Here is a 23,415-nt window from a genome sequence, read left to right on the forward strand (position 1 = left end):
TCTACCTACATGTACATATTACCTCAATTACCTCGACCAGGGTACCCCTGTATATAGTCTCGCTATTGTTATTTTACTGTTGCTCTTTAACTACTTGTTACTTTGATTTCTTTTTTTTCTTTTTTAAACTGCATTGTTGGTTAGTGGCTTGTAAGTAAGATTTTCACTGTAAGGTCTACTACACCTGTTGTATTCGGCTCATGTGACTAATACAATTTGATTGGATTCAAATAATCAAAGCTCGATGATGAGTTGATTCATTGAAACAGCTGTGTTGTGCTAGGGTAAAAAATTATAACGTGTGAGATGTGAGGGGGTGGTGGTTCAAATGAAGATAACCTGGAACGCGCCCAGTCTTTGCGTACAGCTGATTTCTGACCAATCACTGCGCTAGGTGTATGGCTCTGTAACTTCCGTTTACGCCAAGCTATTCGTTCCCAATGCCTCCTCCCCAACTGTTATTGCTTCCCTCTCACCGGCCCGAAAGAGAAGAGAACCGAGAACACCTGTAATTTCCATCAACTAAATCACTGCGCGCGTACTGTAACGTGTGAGTGTGTTGTGGCGGTTGAAGTTTAGCAAGAATTTGCAACGAATTCTGGTGGTGAGTGAGTAAATGCACACATAGCCACCTGACCTGTATAGTAAGTAACGTTAGCTAGCTAGCGGTAACGTTAGCTGCTTATGCTGGAACAGCCATGTGGTGGTGCCGGAGCCTCTGCTGCCTGAGCATGATACAGATCAGTCTGTCTTGGGCTACTCAGTGACACGTTGTTGACAATGACAGCTTTGAGTGGGTGATATGTTTTGTTTGAACTATCATCTGTCATTCTTGAGAAGACACCGACATGTGTTGCTCTGCCTTTTTTTCTCCCAATAAGGGGCACATAATAAGTGATCCTGCAAGGAGCAGGGATGGTTTCATCAGCAACATAAAAGCACATGAATGGGAGGAGTTTCTGTGATTTAGACCGGATTCAGCTCTCCTATTGGTTGAGGGCAGGCCTTGTTTATACTGTATGGAATGTGGAATAGAAAGGTTGGAGAGTAGTCCTTTTTTTAAACGAGATGGGCTTGATAGACGTGGCTGCATAACAGACAAACAGGACTTGGAGATTAAGCAAGTATTTCTGTGAGTTTTTCTGTTCTTTATCCAAATGCAAAAAATACTCACCTTATGCCGTTTTGTATGTATGTATGTATGTATGTATGTATGTATGTATGTATGTATGTATGTATGTATGTGTATAACTATATAACCTTTTATTTAATTATGCAAGTCAGTTAAGAACAATTTCTTATTTACAATGACGGCCTACAAAAAATGTAATCCATATGTGACTTTTAAATGTTGAACTGTGATTTGAATTCTTCAAGTGCAAAAAATGAAAAAAAAAGAGAACTTGGAACATTGAAGATTTGATAGTGGTTAAATTATTCTCTCTCCTCTCTAGCTGTTGGAAGTGCGGGTCAGTTGACCATGCTGCTACAGAGGCTGTCTCTGTGTGCTGGGCTCCCCTTGGGCCCTAGGACTCGAAGCACCATCATCTGCCCTCGTCTTGCTAAACCACTGACACAAGGCAAGTGGGACTGGCAAACATGCATACATTCACATACCCACACACATGCATGCATACAATGCAGTAGGCTACACCAGTCATTGAGGAGCGGTATAGATATCTATGTAGGATACATTTTGAAAATAGTAGGCTATTATTCCAGTGATTTTCAATAGTTTCTGTAGCTTGAGATTTTAGTAATGGCACGATAACTGCATAGCATATGTAAGCCTTAATATGGGACCACAAGCCAGTGATGTATTTGTTTGGTTTCTTCCCTCAAGCAAGAAGGATAGCCTAGTTCCCTAAATGTATCAAGTCCTAATCGTTTAATGCTATCATCTTGCATACCTGTGCATACTTGTTTATCCTCCTGGTGCAGGATGAACCAGATTGATTGCATCAAGATAATGGAGGCCTATCCCTTTCTGGCCAGCCTCTCTCTTTGTTTCTGTTGCCCCAGACTTTGACTCTCACACTCACTCACGCACGCGGTTGACTGCATTTTAGTTGAGAGATGTGTGCAGTCAGCGATGGCTTTGCCGGTTGCCGTGCTGATGTGGCAGTTTGCACCCTGCGTTTTTCATCTCCGTGGATACCAGGGAATTTAGGAGGGGGGTGAGGGGGTCCTGGCTGCTCTGTTTGTCTAACTCTTTATATAATCAATGATGGAACAAAACCAAACCCAGCTCACACCCACTTACCACATGATCATACTGGTAGGAGATGTACTGATGTGTGTGTGCGCTAATGCTGGTTAGGCACAGTGTTTATGAACATTGCCTCAAGTTAAACAAGGGAGGCCATAAGCATACATTTTATAAAGTGCTCGACCAGTGCTTCAGATTGGCACCACCATAAGGCAGGTTAGTAACTTGTATTCTTTCAGTGTCCCTGGCGCGTGCCAACGGTAACTCCTTTGCTCATCGTGGGGAGCTGCGCCAGGCCAAGAGGATTGTGGTCAAACTAGGAAGCGCCGTGGTAACCCGGGGTGACGAGTGCGGCCTGGCGCTGGGCAGGCTGGCCTCCGTCGTGGAGCAGGTGAGGAAGGTCAAAGGTAAAAATGTTGATGGGAGAACAGGACCTTCACTCAAGACATGGCTTAAAGCTTGTATTTTAACAGCTGTCTGCTTACTGTAGTTTATTCGTTGTTGCAAGGCTACTTGAGAGGCTTTAAATGCGGGTCACTGAGATAGTTTGTGTTTGGTTGCAGGTGGCCATGCTACAGAACCAGGGCAGAGAGATGATGATCGTCACCAGCGGGGCGGTGGCCTTCGGCAAGCAGAGACTGAGGCACGAGATCCTGCTGTCCCAGAGTGTCAGACAGGCCCTGCACTCTGGACAGAACCAGCTCAAAGACATGGTGAGACCAGGGCCCATTATCCACAAAGCCTCTGAATAGGAGTGCTGATCTAGGATCAGTTTTTGCCTTTTCGATCATAATGAATAAGCTTATATGGAAAGATTAGCACTCCTTTCTGAGACTCTGTGGATACGAGCCCAAGTCTTATACAAACTGCTCCAAAATATGGTGAAATCAACTTTATTATAAAACAAATCTATTCATATCATTCCTTTCTCTCTCTCAATCTATCTGTCGGTTTCAGTCAGTACCTGTTCTGGAGGCACGGGCCTGTGCGGCAGCCGGACAGAGTGGCCTGATGGCCTTGTATGAGGCCATGTTCACCCAGTACAGCACATGCACTGCACAGGTATGCACACTTTCTCTATGTATTTGAATTCACACTGTTACCCAGGACAATTACCTCTCAATAAAGTTGTATTGAATCGAAAAACAGGATTTGCTCTGATTTAATCCCAGGTACTGGTCACAAACTTGGACTTCCACGACGACCAGAAGCGGCAGAACCTAAACAGCACATTACAGGAGCTGCTCCGCATGAACATTGTGCCAATCATCAACACCAACGACGCCGTGGTGCCCCCGCCTGAGCCCAACAGCGACCTCCAGGGGGTAAACGTGGGTACAGAGCACAGGGGTGGTCCGGAGAGGGCAGGACAGGGGCGAGGGGTGTGTATAGCGGTGTAGTTAGCAGCTAGCATACTACCATACGGCTGGAACTCTTCACCGGCTCGCTCTACCCGCCCGCTACTCCCCCCCAAAGGATGTGCGTGCAGGGAGGGCTGGGGAGATGGGAGAAGGTAATTTCCTTCTATATGTTAGCTGACTGGACCTAAAAGCGTGGCTGTCTGGTCTCACTCCTGGAGGTAGACGCATGCTTCTTTTCTCCTTCCGCAAGCTTAGGCGGAAACGAGCAAGTTCTTCCGGTGTAGAAAAACACACTAGTACTAAACAACTAAGATTGTAGTGCCAGTAGCTTTGCTAACCCACACAGTAGGAAAGCCAATATCAACGATAGCCAATCTAGTAGTGCTTCACTTTATAATAAAATGCTTGGATTTCAATCGCACCTTTTCTTTTACGCTGACCTCAATTTCGACTGACAACACTCTATTACTTTACCCCAATCTTTTTCGATGTCTTTCTGTGAGACTTAGTCGGTGTGTTTTCCTCCACGTTAGGTCATCAGTATAAAGGACAATGACAGTCTGGCTGCACGCCTGGCTGTGGAGATGAAGGCAGACCTGCTCATCGCTCTCTCTGACGTAGAAGGTAGATTGCTAACACAGCTACACATTAACACCCATTAGGTAACGCGCCATATGCCTGCGCTCTGGCTCAAAACAATACACGGTAATTAAGGAGCATTACTGTAAGAGGGGGAACTACAGAGGGGTATACTGCAAAGTAGGATCAAGGAGTTAGCTAGCTAACTTGCCTAAGTATTATGAAATAACTTAACTTTTTTTTTTGAAAGATACAGTAAGCTTGAAATGGGCATGGTCTTATTGACTCAACTAAAAACACGTATCCAAGTTTAGCTTTCTTAATGAACCAGAAATCAGTAGTTATTTCTGGTTGTTTATCCTACTTCGTGGGTATACCCCTCAGGTCCTTTTGGTTGTGTTCATTAGGCACTGAATGGAAGAAAACAGACTTAAACTGGCCGTGACTACCTGAACTTGTACAATAGGAAACACTCATTTTTGTTTTCTGTCAGAACTTTTTAAAAATGTCTTCCATTAAGTACCCTAATAAACACGACCCTGGTTGTATTTGGAATTCACTGATGGATTGGGCAGGGAGGTAATCTTTGTGCATGTTAGGCTAGCACCACAGGAAACAATCATGTAACCATAGTTACCTCCTATCTCTTGTAGGACTGTACGACAGCCCTCCTGAATCGGATGACGCCAAACTCATTGACATCTTCTACCCTGGCGACCAGCAGTCGATCACCTATGGGACAAAATCCAGGGTGGGTTTAGGAGGCATGGAGGCAAAGGTAATTACAAAGACACGCGTAGATTAGAATAGAAAACTGTGTCGTTCAATACATGTAAGAGTTGAGGACTACATGTAAGAGTTGAGGACTACACATCTGTAATCAGGTTTTAAGAAAGTCTTTTGAAATTAGTTGCAGACTTTGGAACTCTGTGTGTCAGAGTGATATTTGAAATCAACCCGCAGTGCAAGTCTTTACATTTGGGGCTAAATCCTTACTCGAGAAACAAGTGGGGAATTCAAATAGCCTACGTGTATCCCACCTCTACCCTCAGGTAAAGGCTGCCCTGTGGGCCTTACAGGGGGGCACGTCAGTAGTCATCGCCAATGGCACCCACCCCAAGGTGACGGGCCACGTGATCACTGACATCGTGGAGGGCAAGAAAGTGGGCACCTTCTTCTCCGAGGTCAAACCTGCCGGTGAGTTCTTCCTAGGGTCATCTCTTTGGGACGGACACCGACGATAAAGGTTATTAGAGTGATGATGATTATGACAATAATGAGCATAATGGTGATAATCATGGTGAGGATCATGATTGTAGTTCTTATGGAGACGATTAGGATTATGATCACGCATGCTCATGTCCAATAGTCCCTTTTGCTGTTTTGTATCTGTTGTCATCTCATCCGCGGTAATGTGTCCATCTCCAGGCCCCACCGTGGAGCAGCAGACTGAGATGGCCCGGAACTCCGGCAGAACCCTGGCAGCCCTGCACCCGGACCAGGTCAGACACTCATACACAGTTATATAGTATACGTGATCCCAGGTGTGTCTGTGGTTAGTTTAATCTTTAATGAATCGTTCCCACCCCAGAGAGGCGTGATCATCTGTCACCTGGCAGACCTGCTGGTTGAGAAGAAGGAGGAGATCCTTGCTGCCAACAAGACGGACATGGACCTAGCAGCCAATGCGGGTAACTATTCCCGTCACGCCCGTCTTCTCTCTGATTGAATCGATGGTGTTTGTCAAAACAGGTCCTACTCGTCAGGGTGTTTTACTTACCAACATCCCGTTGTGTGACTGTGATAGGATGTTGATCATTTGAGGGTGCTGTTGCATTTGAAGGTGTATAAGAGCATCACTTGAGTAGTTGAAGGGATAGTCAGGGGTTTTCAACTACATTTAATTTCTATGTGTTCTCCATCCTCCTATCAGGCCAGTTGTCGTCAGCCCTGCTCAATCGTCTGAGCCTGTCCCCGGCCAAGCTAAATAGCCTGGCTATAGGGCTGAGACAGATAGCCGTGGCCTCTCAGGACAGCGTGGGCAGAGTCCTGCGCAGGACAAGAGTAGCCCACAACTTAGAGCTGGAGCAGATCACTGTGCCCATAGGAGTACTGCTGGTCATCTTCGAGGCCCGCCCCGACTGCTTGCCGCAGGTAATGTGTTTGTGTGTGCGTTTGGGCTCGTCTATGTGTGTGAGAGTTGTGTTTGTGCATCGTGGACCATCTTTAGGTAACATGGGGTGGTGTTCGTGCTGGTGGTTATGCAATTATGTGGGTAAAAGGCTATTGTTCTCATTTGTGTGTAGGTATCAGCTCTAGCCATAGCCAGCGGTAATGCTCTGCTGGCAAAGGGGGGTAAGGAAGCAGCCAACACCAACCGTGTCTTACATGAGCTGACCCAGGAAGCACTGGACATCCACGGGGTCAAAGAGGCTGTACAGCTGGTAATCAGAGCTGGAAAAAACATCCCATTTAAGAAAAACGGCATGGAAGATATTTAAATACAATTATTTATACTGAACTCATAGTATTCGAAATCGTAGAACACTAGGTATGAGTGAATTCTGTGTTACTCTGCCAGTAGTAAATATAGTCAGACACCATCCAAAAGAATCCTTTCATTCCTCCTTTCCTAAGGTGAGTGCTGTCCTGTACATACTCAGCGGAGAATTGAATACAACGTAGCAGTGTATTCCCCCTATAGAAAAAAGATCCCAGAATGCAGTAGGGTTTATTTTGCGTGCTCCAGGTGAGTACCCGTGAGGAGGTGGAGGACCTGTGTAGACTAGATAAGATGATAGACCTGATCATCCCGCGAGGCTCATCTGAGCTGGTCAGGAACATCCAGAGAGCAGCCAAGAGCATCCCAGTGCTGGGCCACAGTGAGGGCATCTGCCACATCTACGTCGACTCGGAGGCCGCCATCGACAAGGTCATCAAGATCGGTCAGTGGGAAAATACGCGCAGACACACACATTTTAATTTACTACCAATGAAGGAGAAGGAGTGATTGATGTTTTCTCTCTCCAGTCAGAGACTCTAAATGTGACTACCCTGCGGCCTGCAATGCCATGGAAACGCTGTTGGTGCACAGGGATATCCTCAGGACCACTCTGTTTGACCAGATCATAGACATGCTCCGCACCGAACGGGTAAGACCACACACACTCAAATACGCAGGTACAGACACATTGACATAAACAAGTGATATTATCCTCCTCTTCATCTCCTCTTAAATACAGGTTCAAATCACTTGGCTAAATAAGATACAGTAAGGACCGACTGGCTGCTTGTTTGATGGAATGGTTGGTTACGTTTGACTACAACTTCAAATCAAATATTTATTTTCTTTCACTAAGGTTGGATTGAGGTGGATGGGTTTAAACATGTTGATTAAGTGCGTTTTTCATGTCTCATTGTTGACGGTTTATGCTTCTAAAACCCAATTCACAAAAATGAACATTAACCATTTACAATCCAATTGATGATAATCATAACAAAAAGACTTCCAAGTATCACTAATACTTTTGTTGTGATTCGCTATGACAGATCTATCTATGGCAATCTATGGAAACTTTGGTAATTTATATTCTTAACTTTAAAAAAATAAAAAATAATCTATTCATATAAAATATTCATTTTTTTCTTGATCTGTAAAACTGTGTTCATATTGCCTAAGAGTCTCTCTAGCAAGATAGATCATATGGTTAAAGAGAAAATAGCCTGATTATTGAAAAAATAATCTCATCAACATTGACAGCATTTGCAATTATTTCTGCAACTCTTCCAACTACTGACTTTTCACAACTGCCAACGGTGTGGCGTCTAAACATTTACAACAGACATATGGACATCGTAAGATAAATTAAAGCATGTTCAAATATAAAGGATATTCCATTCTGAAAGCCTCATATTAAACACCAATGGTATTCAGTTGATGGGTTACATTTAGGATCATGTTTTACAGCTTTGTCATTCTGTTTTTTTATTTTTTTATTTAAAGTCATCTTATTTTATTATCTTTGTCATGTTGTGAAAATTGTGTCTAGTTTACTGGTAAACTTAAAAGTTACCGGTAATATACCCTCCCTTTCCGACCCTAGATGCAAGCAAACTCCCCGATTTGATTGATTAATTGACCGATCGCCGTATGTAATGATGACCCCCTTCCCAATGTGACCCCTTTAGGTGAAGATCCATGCTGGCCCCAGGTTTGCCTCCTACCTGACCTTTAGCCCATCTGAGGTCAAGTCTCTGAGGACAGAATACGGGGATCTGGAGTGCTGCATCGAGGTGGTGGACAGCATGCAGGAGGCTATAGACCATATCCACAGATATGGCAGCTCCCACACCGACGTCATTGTGACTGAAAACGGTAGCTATCACTGGCTATATAATAGTTGTGAGACGTTTCTCTCTCTCTTTTGTCTTCACTTTGATTCACCCAGGTTAGTCTGGGTGAGAGAGACCAAATCTCTCTTTCAGGAGAGACCTGTCTGTCTCTCTTTTCCACCCTTGTCCCTTTCTTCCTCTCTTTGTCTAATAAGTAATGACAGCATTTTTTGGCTTTGTGTAAAACCTCCCCATGAGACTACTTTGAAGAGGACAGAACTGATTTGAATGTAAAATAGGTCTTGCTAAGGGATCTTTGTTATTAATTTATATGTAGTTATATAATTGATATTCTTCTTGAATGTTTCTTGAATGTTATTTTCTCCTCAAGTTTTATAATACATTTTGATGGAGTACTTTACTGACAATCTCTAAGATATGTTGAATTATAGATAGATTTTTATTGGGTTCCGTGCAGAGGACAGATCATTTTCTGTCTTTGTTCTACCATCTAGTGGCCACAGATTGTATAATATGTTGATCTAAATTGAATGATCCATTGTGTGCATTAGAGGAAATATAGCTGAGAGATGATGACAGTGACAATGATGGTAGCTGTGATAATGATTCTTACAGAGGACACAGCAGAGCAGTTCCTGCAGCAGCTGGATAGTGCTTGTGTGTTTTGGAATGCCAGTTCACGTTTCGCAGATGGCTACCGCTTCGGACTGGGTATGCATCGTTTTTATTTTAATTATTTTATCACTGACTTCCTGTTCAACTATCTCACTCACTCCCTGTCTCACTCCCTCTAGGTGCTGAGGTGGGCATCAGTACAGCTCGTATCCATGCCCGGGGCCCCGTGGGCCTTGAGGGTCTCCTCACCACCAAGTGGGTTCTGAGAGGAGACGGTCACACCGCAGCAGACTTTTCTGAACACGGCACCTTGAAGTACCTCCACGAGAACCTGCCAGTCACACAGCCACAGCCAAGACAGATGACTGCCCAGCGTGAGGACTGACCGAGGACCTCTGAATAAGAGACACGCTCAACCATTTCCCCCGAGAGCAAAGCTATCCCCTGGTACCAAAAAAAACACTCCCATTGTCTTATTCATTCAGTCTGGATCAGAGTTTACATCGATTTTTCATTCTAACTCGGCTCTCAAAAGTTTAATTGCGGTGCTTACCTCACTCAGTATTCCAGTCACTGCTTGTTCATGGGCCCTTCCTGTGACCAAGCAGTGAATACACTCATTATTGGGACCCTGTTGGACTGTAGAAGGTCTCACATCCTTGGTTCAGGCCTTAATTGGTCTAGAAGATATTATACGCAATAGGGATGAGTTCGGTGCGTATACGCTCTCCAGGACGCACACCTAATGGGAATTGTTGCTTAAGCTAGTTTACATCAGCGTTATTATTACTATCAAAAGGTTTCCCACTTGGTTTTAGTTCCTTTTGATTGGTCTGTCGTGCTGTACATTTATGAATGGCTGCTCAATCAGGTCAGACCCTTACCCTGAAAGTATTGATTTGGTCTCACACCAGAGACTAACGTGTACATTTACTCTAATTAGAAGTGATACAAGTGCATAACCAAACCAGTTTTTATGCTAGGTTTAAGGCTAAACCTAATTTGGGAAAGGTACTGATGTGTAATTTTATATAGTGCTTGATGTATAGGTCTCCATGGCCAAACATTGTATGAATTGCTGTTAACATTACTACTGCAATCCTTATTTATATGTGGTTAAATGACTAGTGATGAACCACTGGATAAACAATATTTAAGTCTTAAATGTGTTTCGTCATAAAAATATGAGATTGATGAATAAGAAATTGACCCGATCTGATTCGTAAGCCTTCAAGTTAGATTTTATATATAAGACTTTGTTCTTCTTTTGAATGCAAATGATTTATTCTCCTGCTTTTGCTTTTTTTTCATGCTGTCTATTAATGTGGAATTTACAGTGCCCAGAGCCTCTGTCAAACACAAGAGCAGTAATTGACAAGCTGCTTCCCATCTCATCCAAGGGACTATTGCCTTAAGATACAGTGCCGCTGTAACATTCCAGCCTATGAGCTTTTATATCTGATGTCAAGTAACGCACTCTACAGATCAGTTCAGGTTTTTTGTCATTCATAGACCGTATTGTAGAATAAAAGTTTTTGTTGAATATGAATTGGATTGATTTTGTATGGGGTTTTACATGCATACCACCACTCTTTCTACTTCCACAAATAACAAATTAGCACCAAAGAAGTCATACTGATCTGAAAACAAACGTCTAAAAAGACTTTTTAATGGTTCTCATCTGGGAATAGGATTTTGCTGTAAGTGGGGCATGGAAGATTGAAGACAATACTATAGAGGTTTAATTATCCAGCTATCAGGAAAGAAAGCGGGAAAGAACTGAGACTAATAATGGAATCACAGAGTATTTTCTTCTGTGGTTTTTCTACTCGCAGATAAAGAATTCATCCTCCAAAATGCACTACTTACCCTTCAATCAGCCTCCCATCACAAATACAAAGGGTTCATAGATGAAGAATAGACAGGGTCTACTCAGATCTCACTCTTTTTTTGTACTCTTTCTTTGGAAGGAGCTTGATATTTGTAATGCGAAGAATGACTTGCAGAGGTAGAGAGTCTGATACATGGATGTTGAGGAATATTTAGCTGGTCTAGAATGGCCAATTGAGGGATCATGCAGCTTTAGGCCTATTAGATGAGAGATCATGTAGCTTTTGGCCTAGTAGGTTCCTATACGTTTTTATTTCATTACCATAAAGAGGTAAACATACTGGAACACATACAGCACATAATGTACATGGCTGATACTAGATTGAGATCACTGCATCATGACCTCCAGCATGAACTTCCATTTACGACAGACGTCAAGCACCCTGTGAATCTCCTGTCATCTTTTCTCTGGCGTTTCTCCGTTTAGGCAGAGCCAAATCCGATGTTGCACCCTGTTGACACATTGACGACCGTGGGGATTGGAGTCCACATATATCAGAGGACGCAGGGCAAATGACTGGACTTTTACTGCAAAGTCGACAGTCCTTTAATTGAACATTACTCAAGGCCAAAACTCATATTTCTTATTTTGCTTGATCTTAAGAGACTCTCAAAAGTGTTCCCTGCTGAGCTTCACATTTTTTTGAATCAATAATTAACGGTCAAAGTTATTTATTCATGTGTATCTTTGCCAATTATGGGCGTCTAATTAACAATTTCAATAATTGATATTTATTTCTGAAAGGGTTTCGTATCTCTGGCTGATGAAAAATGCATGAGCAGGGATGCAAACGTGGTTTTGTTTTTTTGGTTCTGAGAGGGCTTGATGCTCGGGGCTAGTACCAGGACACTTTGACTCTTCCTCTTTGAGTTGACGCTATCTCTGTGATGTGGGTCTAATACGGGCTTCTTTCATGGACCCCAAGCGCCTGCTCTGTACCATGTGATCTCATAAAAACTCCTACAAGCCTATCCTCATATAGCCTTTTTTTTGTTCTTTAATAACCGGCTTCAAAGAATAATATCAGTTTCCATGATCATTTTGCTTTGTGTATGGGGGGGGGGGATCTCATATCAGTCTGCAGAAACTGGTTGAGTTGGACCTTTTCCCTCTGTGGCTATACCAACTCCATGGCTAATGTTTGAAACTCCAAAGAATTACCGTTAACAAAAGTATGCATAAAAGTGTGTTCCTGTAACCTCTTTTGATAATGAGGGTAGTTAAGAAGGATCGGACCCTTTTTTAAATTTTTGCCTAAATCTAACTGCCTGTAGCTCAGGACCTGAAGCAAGGATATGCATATTCTTGATACCATTTGAAAGGAAACACTTTGAAGTTTGTGGAAATGTGAAATTAATGTAGGAGAATATAACACATTAGATCTGGTAAAAGATAAACAAACAAAAAACATGCGTTTTCTATATATTTGTTCCGTCATCTTTGAAATGCAAGAGAAAGGCCATACACTGAGGATCTTAGGTGTAAAATAGATGTTGTCCACAATATGAGATCAGTGTGTGCAAAGTTTCAGTGAATAATTACATCGCTACACAATATCTGCCAGGAGTTTACCCAAATGTGCCAAATTGGGTATGGAGCCAGAGACAGCTGTGGGGTCAAACTGTTGAACCCAGTTCCTACATTTCAATATAAAAATAGATTTTTTTCAAACAAAACTACACTACATTTTATCTCTGGGACCTTCAGGGGTGAATCTATCAAACCATTTGCATTATAAAAGTATCCTCAAACAATAGCATGATCTTTTTTTGGCTGTAATAGCTACTGTAAATTGGACACTGCAGTTAGATAAACAAGAATTTAAGCTTTCTGCCCATATAAGACATGTCTATGTCCCGGAAAGTTGGCTGTTGTTTACAATGTTTTCTAGTCACATTATTGCATATTGAGCAACAACTGCCCCGGTTTAGGGACACCGATGTCGTAGAGGTTAATAACAAAAAAAGGCCCTTTGGTTGACTTTGATCAAATTTTCATTTATTTTGCTTATAATAGGACAGGAGGTTGAGGACTGACAAAGCACATCATTCTGCTCTGTAACAACAAAGGCCAGAGAGTCCATCACTGTTACCATACGAGCATCGCCTGAGCCCCGAGGTCTACTTTCCCAGTCTAAGCAAAGCAGCAAAGACCCAACACCAACTGGTCCAAAAACCCCAATCACGCTAATGTGATTTCAGGGTCAGAAGATATAGTAGATACACCACAGTAGATACACAACAGTCAAACAATGCTAGCAATAAAGGGTAGGGGTACAGTACAGGATTTATAATAGGATTGCATTAGGAGAGGATGAGGGGATCTCAGTTGACCTTCAGGGGATCTCGGTGACCCGTCTCAGGGAGCCGATGCTGGGGCTGGAGCTTCCCCACTCGCTGTGCCTCCTGTACTCGCCAGGACGAAGGAAGTACTGACGACCCCTGTAGTGGGGGTGCTCGTGGAGGATCCAGTAACCCTCTATGACATTGGCGGAGGAGATGTCTCGGCTGTGGAAGCGCTCGTGAAGGTCGGGGCAGTCCTCCATCACCTCCATGTTCTGACCACCGAAGTCAGAGCGCTCGTAGATCTTCATCCTATAGTTTCCATGATACTGGGAAAGAAGAAGACAGACGAAATGGAGAATGGATATAGTTAATGATACTGTTGACTTGACAAACAATATATAGATGGTAATGTAAATGTTCCATAATGAGAATGAAACATAACTTCAACCATGAAGTTTGTGAAGAAGAAATGCACCATGTGTTTTAAAACAAGGTGTTCAAAATAGGGTGGCATTTGTGACTCTATTTGTCATAGTCTCAGCCAAATGTCAGTAAGATTCTCGACCCAAGTGTAACAGTATAACTTTAGACCGTCCCCTCGCCCGAACCAGGGACTACTACTTCAAGGTCTCAGAGCAAGTGACGTCACTGATTGAAACACTATTTAGCGCACACTGCTAACTAAGCTAGCCGTTTCACATCCGTTACACTCACCCCCCTTTTGACCTCCTCCTTTTCCGCAGCAACCAGTGATCCAGGTCAACAGCATCAATGTAACAGTATAGACTTTACGACCGTCCCCTCGCCCATACCCGGGCGCGAACCAGGGACCCTCTGCACACATCAACAACAGTCACCCTCGAAGCATCGTTACCCATCGCTCCACAAAAGCCGCTGCCCTTGCAGAGCAAGGGGAACTACTACTTCAAGGTCTCAGAGCAAGTGACGTAACCGATTGAAACGCTATTTAGCGCGCACCGCTACTAAGCTAGCCGTTTCACATCCGTTACACTCACCCCCTTTTGACCTTCCTCATTTTTCACAGCAACCAGTGATCCGGGTCAACAGCATCAATGTAACAGTATAGACTTTACGTCCGTCCCCTCGCCCCGACCTGGGTGCGAACCAGGGATGCTCTGCACACGTCAACAGTCACCCTCGAAGCATCGTTACCCATCGCTCCACAAAAGCCGCGGCCCTTGCAGAGCAAGGGGAACTACTACTTCAAGGTCTCAGAGCAAGTGACGTAACCGATTGAAATGCTATTTAGCGCGCACCGCTACTAAGCTAGCCGTTTCACATCCGTTACACTCACCCCCTTTTGACCTTCCTCCTTTTTTTCACAGCAACCAGTGATCCAGGTCAACAGCATCAATGTAACAGTATAGACTTTACGTCCGTCCCCTCGCCCCGACCTGGGTGCGAACCAGGGATGCTCTGCACACGTCAACAGTCACCCTCGAAGCATCGTTACCCATCGCTCCACAAAAGCCACGGCCCTTGCAGAGCAAGGGGAACTACTACTTCAAGGTCTCAGAGCAAGTGACGTAACCGATTGAAACGCTATTTAGCGCGCACCGCTACTAAGCTAGCCGTTTCACATCCGTTACACTCACCCCCCTTTTGACCTCCTCCTTTTCCGCAGCAACCAGTGATCCAGGTCAACAGCATCAATGTAACAGTATAGACTTTACGACCGTCCCCTCGCCCATACCCGGGCGCGAACCAGGGACCCTCTGCACACATCAACAACAGTCACCCTCGAAGCATCGTTACCCATCGCTCCACAAAAGCCTTGCAGAGCAAGGGGAACTACTACTTCAAGGTCTCAGAGCAAGTGACGTAACCGATTGAAACGCTATTTAGCGCGCACCGCTACTAAGCTAGCCGTTTCACATCCGTTACACTCACCCCCCTTTTGACCTTCCTCCTTTTTTCGCAGCAACCAGTGATCCGGGTCAACAGCATCAATGTAACAGTATAGACTTTACGTCCGTCCCCTCGCCCCGACCTGGGTGCAAACCAGGGATGCTCTGCACACGTCAACAGTCACCCTCGAAGCATCGTTACCCATCGCTCCACAAAAGCCACGGCCCTTGCAGAGAAAGGGGAACTACTACTTCAAGGTCTCAGAGCAAGTGACGTCACCGATTGAAACGCTATTTAGAGCGCACCGCTAACTAAGCTAGCCGTTTCACATCCGTTACACAAGCAATGATGAAGTAAATGCTAAGATAGAACAAATCTGTAAACACTGTGGCCCTCAACTCAAGGGACTGAAAACTATGTGGGACTGAGGACACCTGATGTAGTACACTCACAGGGGGCACCATACGGCAGGAGCGGATGCAGTCGTTGAAGCCAGCCCATCGCTGGTAGTCAGGGTACTCGCCCTTGTTCAGCATGTATTGGTAGCCAGTGTAGTTGGGCTTCTCGTAGGCCACCCAACAGCCACTGTCCACCTTTATGGAGTTACAGCGGCTGAAGTGGTTGTGCATCTCAGCACAGTCGCTGCTGCACTCATAGTGCCGGCCCTGGAAGTTCTTGTCCTCGTAGAAGATTATCTAGAAGAGAGAGATGGAAACTTCAAATCAAAATGATACACACATATTGAGGAAATGTTTTACAACATATCACAGAATAAAAACAGAATTCCATTTTCATTCAAATGATTTTTATCATTAACTCTATTCCAATATACACCATTTATGATGTATAATTGAAATAAAACAAGCTTATCATCATAATATATATTTTTAGTACAAGTGACTAAGAAGAGAGTGTTAATGGACCAATAATACATTTTCCACTTCTCATTTTCATATCCCAAAAACCACACATCCTTGAGGCCCCAAGCCCTGCCCACAGGTGATGCTTCATTGTTGCTTGCACTTCACCTGTCACAGGTGGTGATGCTGCTCTTTACCACGTGACCCATTTGATGTTCATTGTTTTTGATAGGCTAGAAAGTATGCCAGCAATTTAGTAAAATAATTTTTAAACGGCAACAGAAAGCAAGCAAAACAACCCGACAAGAGGAGCAAATTACTTCCGTCTTCTGGTTTCGTTATATATATGGAACATGTTATTGCTGACAAGCAAAACATTTGGGGACCATGTCATCAATGAACTAATGAAGCAAACAAAGTTTTCCTTTAAGTTTAACTGCAAGACTGAACAAGTGAAAAACCTTTGTAAAATGTAAAAAGATTACGCTACTTACACAAGTAGGCGCCTAGCATTTATTGAAGTCCACATAGGTCTAAGTGTGAATTAAATTCATCTGTTAATTTACAAAATGTTAACATACCAAAAGTGTTCATTTTAAAATACAAGAATAATCTACCTAATGTGTTGCACAATGTAAATGTATTGTCGGGCCACAGTTAACCCATTCATAGATGCTAACTGCTAAAGCGCCTATTGAATATAGTATCTTCTGGTTGGGGGAGTTTTGTTAAGTTCCCCGACGCTCATTCTGAACGTTAAAACGCGTCACTTGTGGTACGGTTTTGGAAACATAAGGAATATATCTTTCATATCACCGATAAATAATGATACAAAAAATATTCAATTACTATACACCTTTAAAGGGGCCATTAGGGTTAATGTTTTTTTTTCTCATTAGGGTTAATGTTCCCACACGGCCATATCTCCACGTTACATCACTTTTTTACTTGAGACGGAAAACCACCTATGCTATCTAGCGAGCTCCGAACACCTGTGTGGAAGCGTAAGGGACACGCTCTTTTCACGCCACTTTGATACAAAGTAATTTTCCTAACCTTAACTTCAGTCTCCTAACCTGCTACGTTAATTCTCCCACGTTAACCTGTTAAGAAAAAGTCACTTCAGTATCGAAAAATATATATATTTCACGTAAGTGTAACTTGGGAGGAATTGTAGTTTGTCAACTGGAGGCACACACAGTTTGTGGCTCTGTGCTAAACTGCTACAGTGAGTGTATCTTTATTATTAGAAAATTATTTCTCGCAGATATGAAAGATAAGGGGCTTTGCAACATATATATTTCGAAAAAGGTTTGAAAGCGATGATTATTGACGTTTCTAAACGCGAAACAACGTCGGAATTGAAGTTGACATGGTGCTAACGGTGGGCGAATGTAACCGCTGAAAACCCTACTGATGGAGAAGAATGGTTTTCGAGAGCTAGGCCGTAGTGAGCAGTTAGCAGAAACAGAAATCAGGTGTGCCAACTCTCACCCCAGTAACGTTATGATTCAACTAAGTAACCAACAGCAGCAAACAAACACAATTTTGCCCATATAGTTGATTATTATTAATAATAATAGGTGTATATAATAATGTTGTCCTGGCTAAAAATGCATTATGTAGGGATAGGGTGCCATTTGACATTGCTGCCTTTGAGGCATTTGTGTGGCCCTCCTCTGTCCAGTCCACTCACATGGGTTTTGAGCCTTTGACACATTCTATTCAACATCTCCTAAAATCCCCATCCATTATCATTAATGGCCATTAATTTCTGCATTAATTGCAAGATAATTAGTTATTTATAATAGTATCCAGCAAATCTAAATATGAAACATGTATTCTGATGACGGGTTTATCATAGAAAATAGTTAATTGAGCCTCATTCCTGTATTTCCCTGTGTAACGCATAGTGTGTTCATGCTTACCTTTCCCATTGTGACTGTGTTTAGTTCGGACCGGACTAGGTAGCTAGCGTTACTGGACCTCTTTATAGACCCTGCAGGGATCAGGGCTTTGAAATTGTGGCACAAAGCTTTGTCGTGTCAGCACAATGTGCTCTACAGACTACAGAATACTATAGGACTGGCCCACAGCAGCAGCTCTTTGTCTCTGTCAAAAGCGCTCTGTCTATCTCTCTCTCTATGGAAAATACTATAACTGCACTTTCCCGAAGTCCCACAATAAGAGTTGCCACATCTGCCTTTATTGGCATTGAGGTTAGCAATGTATAGACAGACAGTCAGAGGGAGAAAATTACTATGGCCTCCTAAACAGCTTTTGAATAGATTTGAATGTGTTGCAATGAGTTTCTGATTTGCAGTTTAATTCAGTCAATGTTAGTTAATCAATAATATACTTAACAGTATATTTTGTATGTTGATTTGGTTGTGCTTATGACATGCTTGTTCACAACTGATTTGTCCAGAAAACCTTTAATGAGGGTGCAGACGACTTTTAGGGCATCTAATTTCCCTGTCTAATAACCATACAGTTTATCCAACACTTGCTAATTGCTGAAACTTAATTATTAACACACAAGGTAACTTTGCTATTGGTTTTTCCAATGATTTGAGATAAAAAAGAAAATCACACAGAGAAGCCATGTTTAAAAACCAGCACGTTTAATCACTTTGTTACAGTCCATAGGTGAGAAGCTTACAGGCCACTCCTCATTCTCCTGAAGGAGCCCACCATGGGGTTGTGGCAGCCCCAATCGCTGCAAGCCCTGTACTCGCCGGGGCGGAGGAAATACTGACGACCCCTGTAGTTGGGGTGCTCATAGAACACCCAGTAGCCTTCCATGACATTGGAGGAGAAGATGTCACGGTGGCGGAAACGCTCGTATACGTTGGGGCAGTCATCCATGAACTCCATCATGTGACCAGACATCTCGGGCCTGTTGTAGATCCTCATCCTGTAGGCTCCTCTGTACTGTTGGCGGAAGAGACAGAACGGCAGGCATAGAGAGGACAAAAAGGGATTTGGGGTAAAATTATCACAGCGGGTCACAGTAGAGTTTTTTACACTGGGTGAACTAAGCAGAGGTAAACATACATACATTTCTACACATCGAATAATACCAGAGACTTGCTTCCCTTAGAAACAGATTTTCAGTCAAACTGTTCAAAATAGCAGCATAATATATTTTTGGCTTAACTGACAAAAACACTGAGCGATGATGAATAGAATGAAAATGAATAAAAGTCTTTTGGGGGGGGTGTAGCCCATTCCTTTAAAAAATGACTGGATCTCCTTGTGGACTTCGCCACGGAGACTTTCATGCTTTGACTCCTCTCCTTATCTATCAATGACATCAAGAGGCAAGTGATTGATGCTGATTTCTAAAGCACTGTTTGATGTGTGGCAGGGTTAACCCTATCAGTTTGACTGACTTACGGGGGGGAACATCTGGCAGGAACGGATGCAGTTGTTGAAGCCCATCCAGTGGTGGTAGTCTGGGTACTCGCCCTGGTTCAGGATGTACTGGTAGCCGTTGAAGTTGGACTTCTCGTAGGCCACCCAGTGACCGCCGGTCACCCTGATAGAGTTACAGGAGTTGAAGTGCCTGAAGGTGTCGGCACAATCGCTGTTGCACTCATAATGACGGCCCTGGAAGTTGTGGCCTTCGTAAAAGATAATCTATGAAGAACAGAAATGTATAAAATTGTTTATATATAGAGTTATTTAGACTGAGTCAAGGATGATGATAGTAAAAGGCGAATGGCTTGACTGAAAGCAGTACTCATGCATGTGGTGTTGATCGACCAATAGGGGACACATTTCACTGCACCTTTTATAGATGCTGTAAACTATGTAAGTGACACAGGCAACTTCACTTTTGAGAAAGTTAATGCAAGGCACAACAGTTCAGTTAGAAACCAACATTACTATACTAGTACTAGTATGGTCTCCATAGGTTAGTGCCCCAAATCTGAGATTTGAGAGCAGTTTTTTCTCCATTAATATTTTAAAGATGCACTCTCAAACTGTTTTTTTTTGTGTACAACGTCATACAATTGTGTACTACGTCATTCATTTTGTGAAATATATTACGAAATGCTTTCTATGATATCATACAAATTTTACAATTGCTGTGATATGTTACAAATCCAATTTGTGCAATATGTTGCGAATTTGTTGTGCTCCTGGAGTGCATCTAAGGATCTACGGGATTGGTGTCCCTATACCGGGACGGTTGTTAATGTGACAAGAAGGTTAAAATATCAAAACAAACTCTGAACCAATTACATTAATTTGAGGACAGGTCGAAAAGCATTAAACCTTTATGGCAATTTAGCTAGATAGCTTGCACTTGCTAGCTAATTTGTCCTATTTAGCTAGTTTGCTGTTGCTAGCTAATTTCTCTTGTGATATAAACATTGAGTTGTTATTTTACCTGGAATGTACAAGGTCCTCTACTCCGACAATTAATCCACACATAAAATGGTCAACCGAATCGTTTCTAGTCATCTCTCCTCCTCTGCTTTTTCTTCTCTTGACTTTATATTGCAATTAGCAACTTTCATAAATTAGGTGCATTTCCGCGACCGACCTCGTTCGTCTTTCAGTCACCCACGTGGGTATAACCAATGTGGAGGTGGCACGTGGGTACCTGCTTCTATAAACCAATGAGGAGATGGGAGAGGCAGGCCTTGCAGCGTGATCTGCGTCAGAAATAGAACTGACTTCTATTTTAGCCCTTGGCAACACAGACGCTTGTTGGCGTGTGCGAGCAGTGTGGGTGTGCAATAATTGAATAATATATATTTCTACATTTTGCAACGCGAGCGGTGTAGTCAGCCTGTAAGGGATATTATGGCCTTTCTCTTGCATTTCAAAGATGACGGAACAATTATTTTTCTGAAAACACATGTTTTTTTGTTTGTATTATCTTTTACTAGATCTAATGTATATTTACTAGATCTTATATTATCCTACATTAATTTCATATTTCCACAAACTTTAGTGTTTCCTTTCAAATGGTATCAATAATATGCATATCCTTGCTTCAGGTCCTAAGCTACAGGCATTTAGATTTGGGAATGTCATTATAGGCGAAAATTGAAAAAAAGGATCTGATCCATATTAACTACCCTCATTATCACAAGAGGTGTTCCCTTTTTCCCGATCCTTAAGGTTAATTGACCTTTTCTTTGGATTCCTGTTTTATCCTAGGGAGTATAGATGGGATTTTTAAAAATATATAATCCAAGTAATACAATTTTGTGGAAAAAAGTATCTCGCATCCTTCCATGTATTGGTATTAGTTCCAAGACTGAAATCTTTGACAAATCTTTGACAGCTTCATAAACTGTATGCGTAGCTTACTTGCCAAATCGCTTCACTATACGCCTTAATAGCATTTGGTGCTCTACATAATTTTATCAGCAGTCATCAAACAAGTAACCGAAATGTGTGTTAGTTCATACCTTTCCCATGGTTGGAGGACTTGATGGTGGCACCGTAGCCTCCAACAGGGTCATAGGGCCTTTTATACTCTTCTACTGACAAGAGTGCTCTGTTGCGTCGTAGTGACTAGATGTTACCTTTTTAAACGTCACTGACCATTCCCATTGTCTCTCAAACCATAGGCTAATCTTTTTCCCCCGCAAGTGCTAGTTTACCTATACAATATATAACATCCACCCCATATAGCTGCCCATTCTATGTTTTCTGTACACAGACCCTTGTTCAGCCATGGCCTAGTGATGCACCCATTGAAACATCACACAAAAGGCCTTTAGGTATGTAGTGTGAACAACAGAACCTTTAACGTTTACAGGAGGTGAGACGGTTCATGTACTCTCTAGCAAACAAAACAAAGCCATATCTTCTACAAATATTTGGGGTTGATGTGAAAAAGATTATTGAACATTGGTAATAGAATGTTATGAAAATGCAAATGGTTTATCAGAGTTTATTTCGGTGTGGGTTCATGTTTTCCCTCTCCCTGATCGCAGGTCACGAAGTCTCGGTTGTGTTCTGTTCATAGACCTGTGTGTGTGTAAGTGATTCTGATGATATTGATTGAATCAAGCTCTTGTGTTGATGTAATCTAGAGTGATATGTTCTCTTTTTGCTTCCATAGCCTGCAGACCTACTCTGATGCCATGTACAGATAACAGTGTTCTGTGGTGTGTGTGTGTGTCAAAAGGAGGGCATAGTTGTGTGTCTGAGTCTATGTGAAAAGCAATAGTGCTTTGGACTTCTGTCTTTGGCTTGTAAAACATACCCCAGAGCGGAAGGGAAAAAGCCAGATAGAGTTGCCCTTGTGTGTTCTGTTCCCAAAGCCCAGCTGATGCTAGAAAGGTCAGTCTCATCCTTTAACCTTTCATGAGGATAAAGAGCCCATGTCCTCTCTCTAAAATTGTATGCTTCTTTCTGCTTCAACTTTGCAGAAAGACAATGCATTCTGAAACACAATAGCCGTTCGGTTCCCGGGCAAAAACCTGCTACTCTGGTAGTTTCTATAACCAAATGTGACTCATGTTGATAAGCTTTTATTTTTTTAATCAATCATTGCCTTGAAATTCCCATAGGCTTCAATAGATTTAATGTTTCAAGTAGCTCTCTTTTTCCACAACTGAAGTCATTGATATCCTTTTATCACATTGTGCAGTGTAATTTATCTGATTTATCAGATGGTTTTGGCTTGTGCAGAGTAGAAAATGTGACCAAATTGAGGTATTGGTATTGGGTGTATAATATATATGTATATATATATATATATATATATATATATATATATATATATATATATATATAGAGAGAGAGAGAGAGAGAGAGAGAGAGAGAGAGAGAGAGAGAGAGAGAGAGAGAGAGAGAGCCACTGCCCCAGAGAAGCCAGTAGAACAGCCACCTCAGACCCGGACCACAGCCTCAACACCACAGTGGGACAGACAACACAGGACCCAGCAGATAGCTCCTCTGACAACCCCCCAACACCCAATGAAGACACACAAAACCCAGAGATTGTGTTTAGACTCTAATGGTAAATACATTGATGAAAATAAATTATTTCCCAAACACAAAGTGGATAAGCTCTGGTTCCCAAACAGTTGACACCCCTACAAACAAACCCTGGCCACACCCTATATAACCCCTTCAAATCAAATGTAATTTGACACATCCGCCGACTACAACAGGTGTAGACCTTACAGTGAAATATTTACTTACAAGCCCTTAACCAACAATGCAGTTTTAAGAAAATACCTATAAAAAATAGTAGGAGATAAGAATAACAAATAATTAAAGAGCTGCATTAAATAACAATAGTGGGGCTATATAAAGGGGGTACCGGTACAGAGTCAATGTGTGGGGGCACCGGTGTTGAGGTAATTATGTACATGTAGGTAGAGTTATTAAAGTGGCTATGCATCGATAATAACAA

At 42.5% G+C, this 23,415-nt stretch overlaps 3 protein-coding genes and 1 non-coding gene across 8 annotated transcripts; 2 read left to right on the forward strand and 2 right to left on the reverse strand.

Annotated features, from left to right (window-relative positions):
• The first annotated feature begins 418 nt into the window (after positions 1–418).
• On the forward strand, positions 419–10,666 carry LOC112224182 (delta-1-pyrroline-5-carboxylate synthase). Of its 5 annotated transcripts, none has more exons than XM_024387550.2 (18): positions 421–1,132; positions 1,455–1,580; positions 2,449–2,600; positions 2,773–2,922; positions 3,167–3,271; positions 3,382–3,540; positions 4,104–4,194; positions 4,803–4,927; positions 5,202–5,346; positions 5,578–5,651; positions 5,741–5,840; positions 6,083–6,303; positions 6,456–6,593; positions 6,899–7,094; positions 7,180–7,301; positions 8,338–8,524; positions 9,118–9,213; positions 9,297–10,666. In XM_024387550.2, exons 2-18 carry the CDS (start codon positions 1,481–1,483, stop codon positions 9,500–9,502), a joined length of 2,367 nt encoding a protein of 788 aa, XP_024243318.1. In that variant the 5' UTR covers positions 421–1,132; positions 1,455–1,480; the 3' UTR covers positions 9,503–10,666. The 5 variants fall into 5 exon arrangements, with proteins under 5 accessions (XP_024243321.1, XP_024243318.1, XP_024243317.1 ...); XM_024387549.2 differs by having other exon boundaries at positions 421–604; XM_024387551.2 differs by having other exon boundaries at positions 421–604; positions 3,382–3,534.
• LOC112224815 lies at positions 6,701–6,831 on the forward strand. The gene has a single exon (XR_002949496.1). It is a non-coding gene; the product is annotated as a small nucleolar RNA SNORA15 (small nucleolar RNA).
• A 2,318-nt stretch (positions 10,667–12,984) lies between the features above and the next one.
• On the reverse strand, positions 12,985–18,047 carry LOC112224183 (gamma-crystallin M2-like). The gene is made up of 3 exons (XM_024387554.1): positions 17,951–18,047; positions 15,615–15,857; positions 12,985–13,619 (listed from the first exon to the last, which is right to left on the reverse strand). Exons 1-3 carry the CDS (start codon positions 17,957–17,959, stop codon positions 13,344–13,346), a joined length of 528 nt encoding a protein of 175 aa, XP_024243322.1. The 5' UTR covers positions 17,960–18,047; the 3' UTR covers positions 12,985–13,343.
• Positions 18,048–18,624: 577 nt separating this feature from the next.
• LOC112223976 (gamma-crystallin M2-like) lies at positions 18,625–21,556 on the reverse strand. The gene is made up of 3 exons (XM_024387272.1): positions 21,455–21,556; positions 19,422–19,664; positions 18,625–18,956 (listed from the first exon to the last, which is right to left on the reverse strand). Exons 1-3 carry the CDS (start codon positions 21,506–21,508, stop codon positions 18,681–18,683), a joined length of 573 nt encoding a protein of 190 aa, XP_024243040.1. The 5' UTR covers positions 21,509–21,556; the 3' UTR covers positions 18,625–18,680.
• Between the last annotated feature and the right edge of the window lie 1,859 nt (positions 21,557–23,415).

This window comes from Oncorhynchus tshawytscha, linkage group LG25, assembly GCF_018296145.1.
Source record: "Oncorhynchus tshawytscha isolate Ot180627B linkage group LG25, Otsh_v2.0, whole genome shotgun sequence".
NCBI classification, from domain to species: Eukaryota; Metazoa; Chordata; class Actinopteri; order Salmoniformes; family Salmonidae; genus Oncorhynchus; species Oncorhynchus tshawytscha.

What these genes read in the sequence shown, in the direction of transcription:
- LOC112224182 (XM_024387550.2), top strand. Translation starts at nt 1,481, where the DNA reads ATGCTGCTACAGAGGCTGTCTCTGTGTGCTGGGCTCCCCTTGGGCCCT. An exon ending in TAGGAGGCATGGAGGCAAAG is followed by an intron (nt 4,928 to 5,201) that starts GTAATTACAAAG and finishes CTCTACCCTCAG; the next exon opens with GTAAAGGCTGCCCTGTGGGC. An exon ending in CGACAAGGTCATCAAGATCG is followed by an intron (nt 7,095 to 7,179) that starts GTCAGTGGGAAA and finishes TTCTCTCTCCAG; the next exon opens with TCAGAGACTCTAAATGTGAC.
- LOC112223976 (XM_024387272.1), bottom strand. Translation starts at nt 21,508, where the DNA reads ATGACCCTGTTGGAGGCTACGGTGCCACCATCAAGTCCTCCAACCATG. An exon ending in GTCCTCCAACCATGGGAAAG is followed by an intron (nt 19,665 to 21,454) that starts GTATGAACTAAC and finishes TGTTCTTCATAG; the next exon opens with ATTATCTTTTACGAAGGCCA. An exon ending in CCTGCCAGATGTTCCCCCCC is followed by an intron (nt 18,957 to 19,421) that starts GTAAGTCAGTCA and finishes TTCCGCCAACAG; the next exon opens with TACAGAGGAGCCTACAGGAT.
- LOC112224183 (XM_024387554.1), bottom strand. An exon ending in CCTGCCGTATGGTGCCCCCT is followed by an intron (nt 13,620 to 15,614) that starts GTGAGTGTACTA and finishes CTTCTTTCCCAG; the next exon opens with TATCATGGAAACTATAGGAT.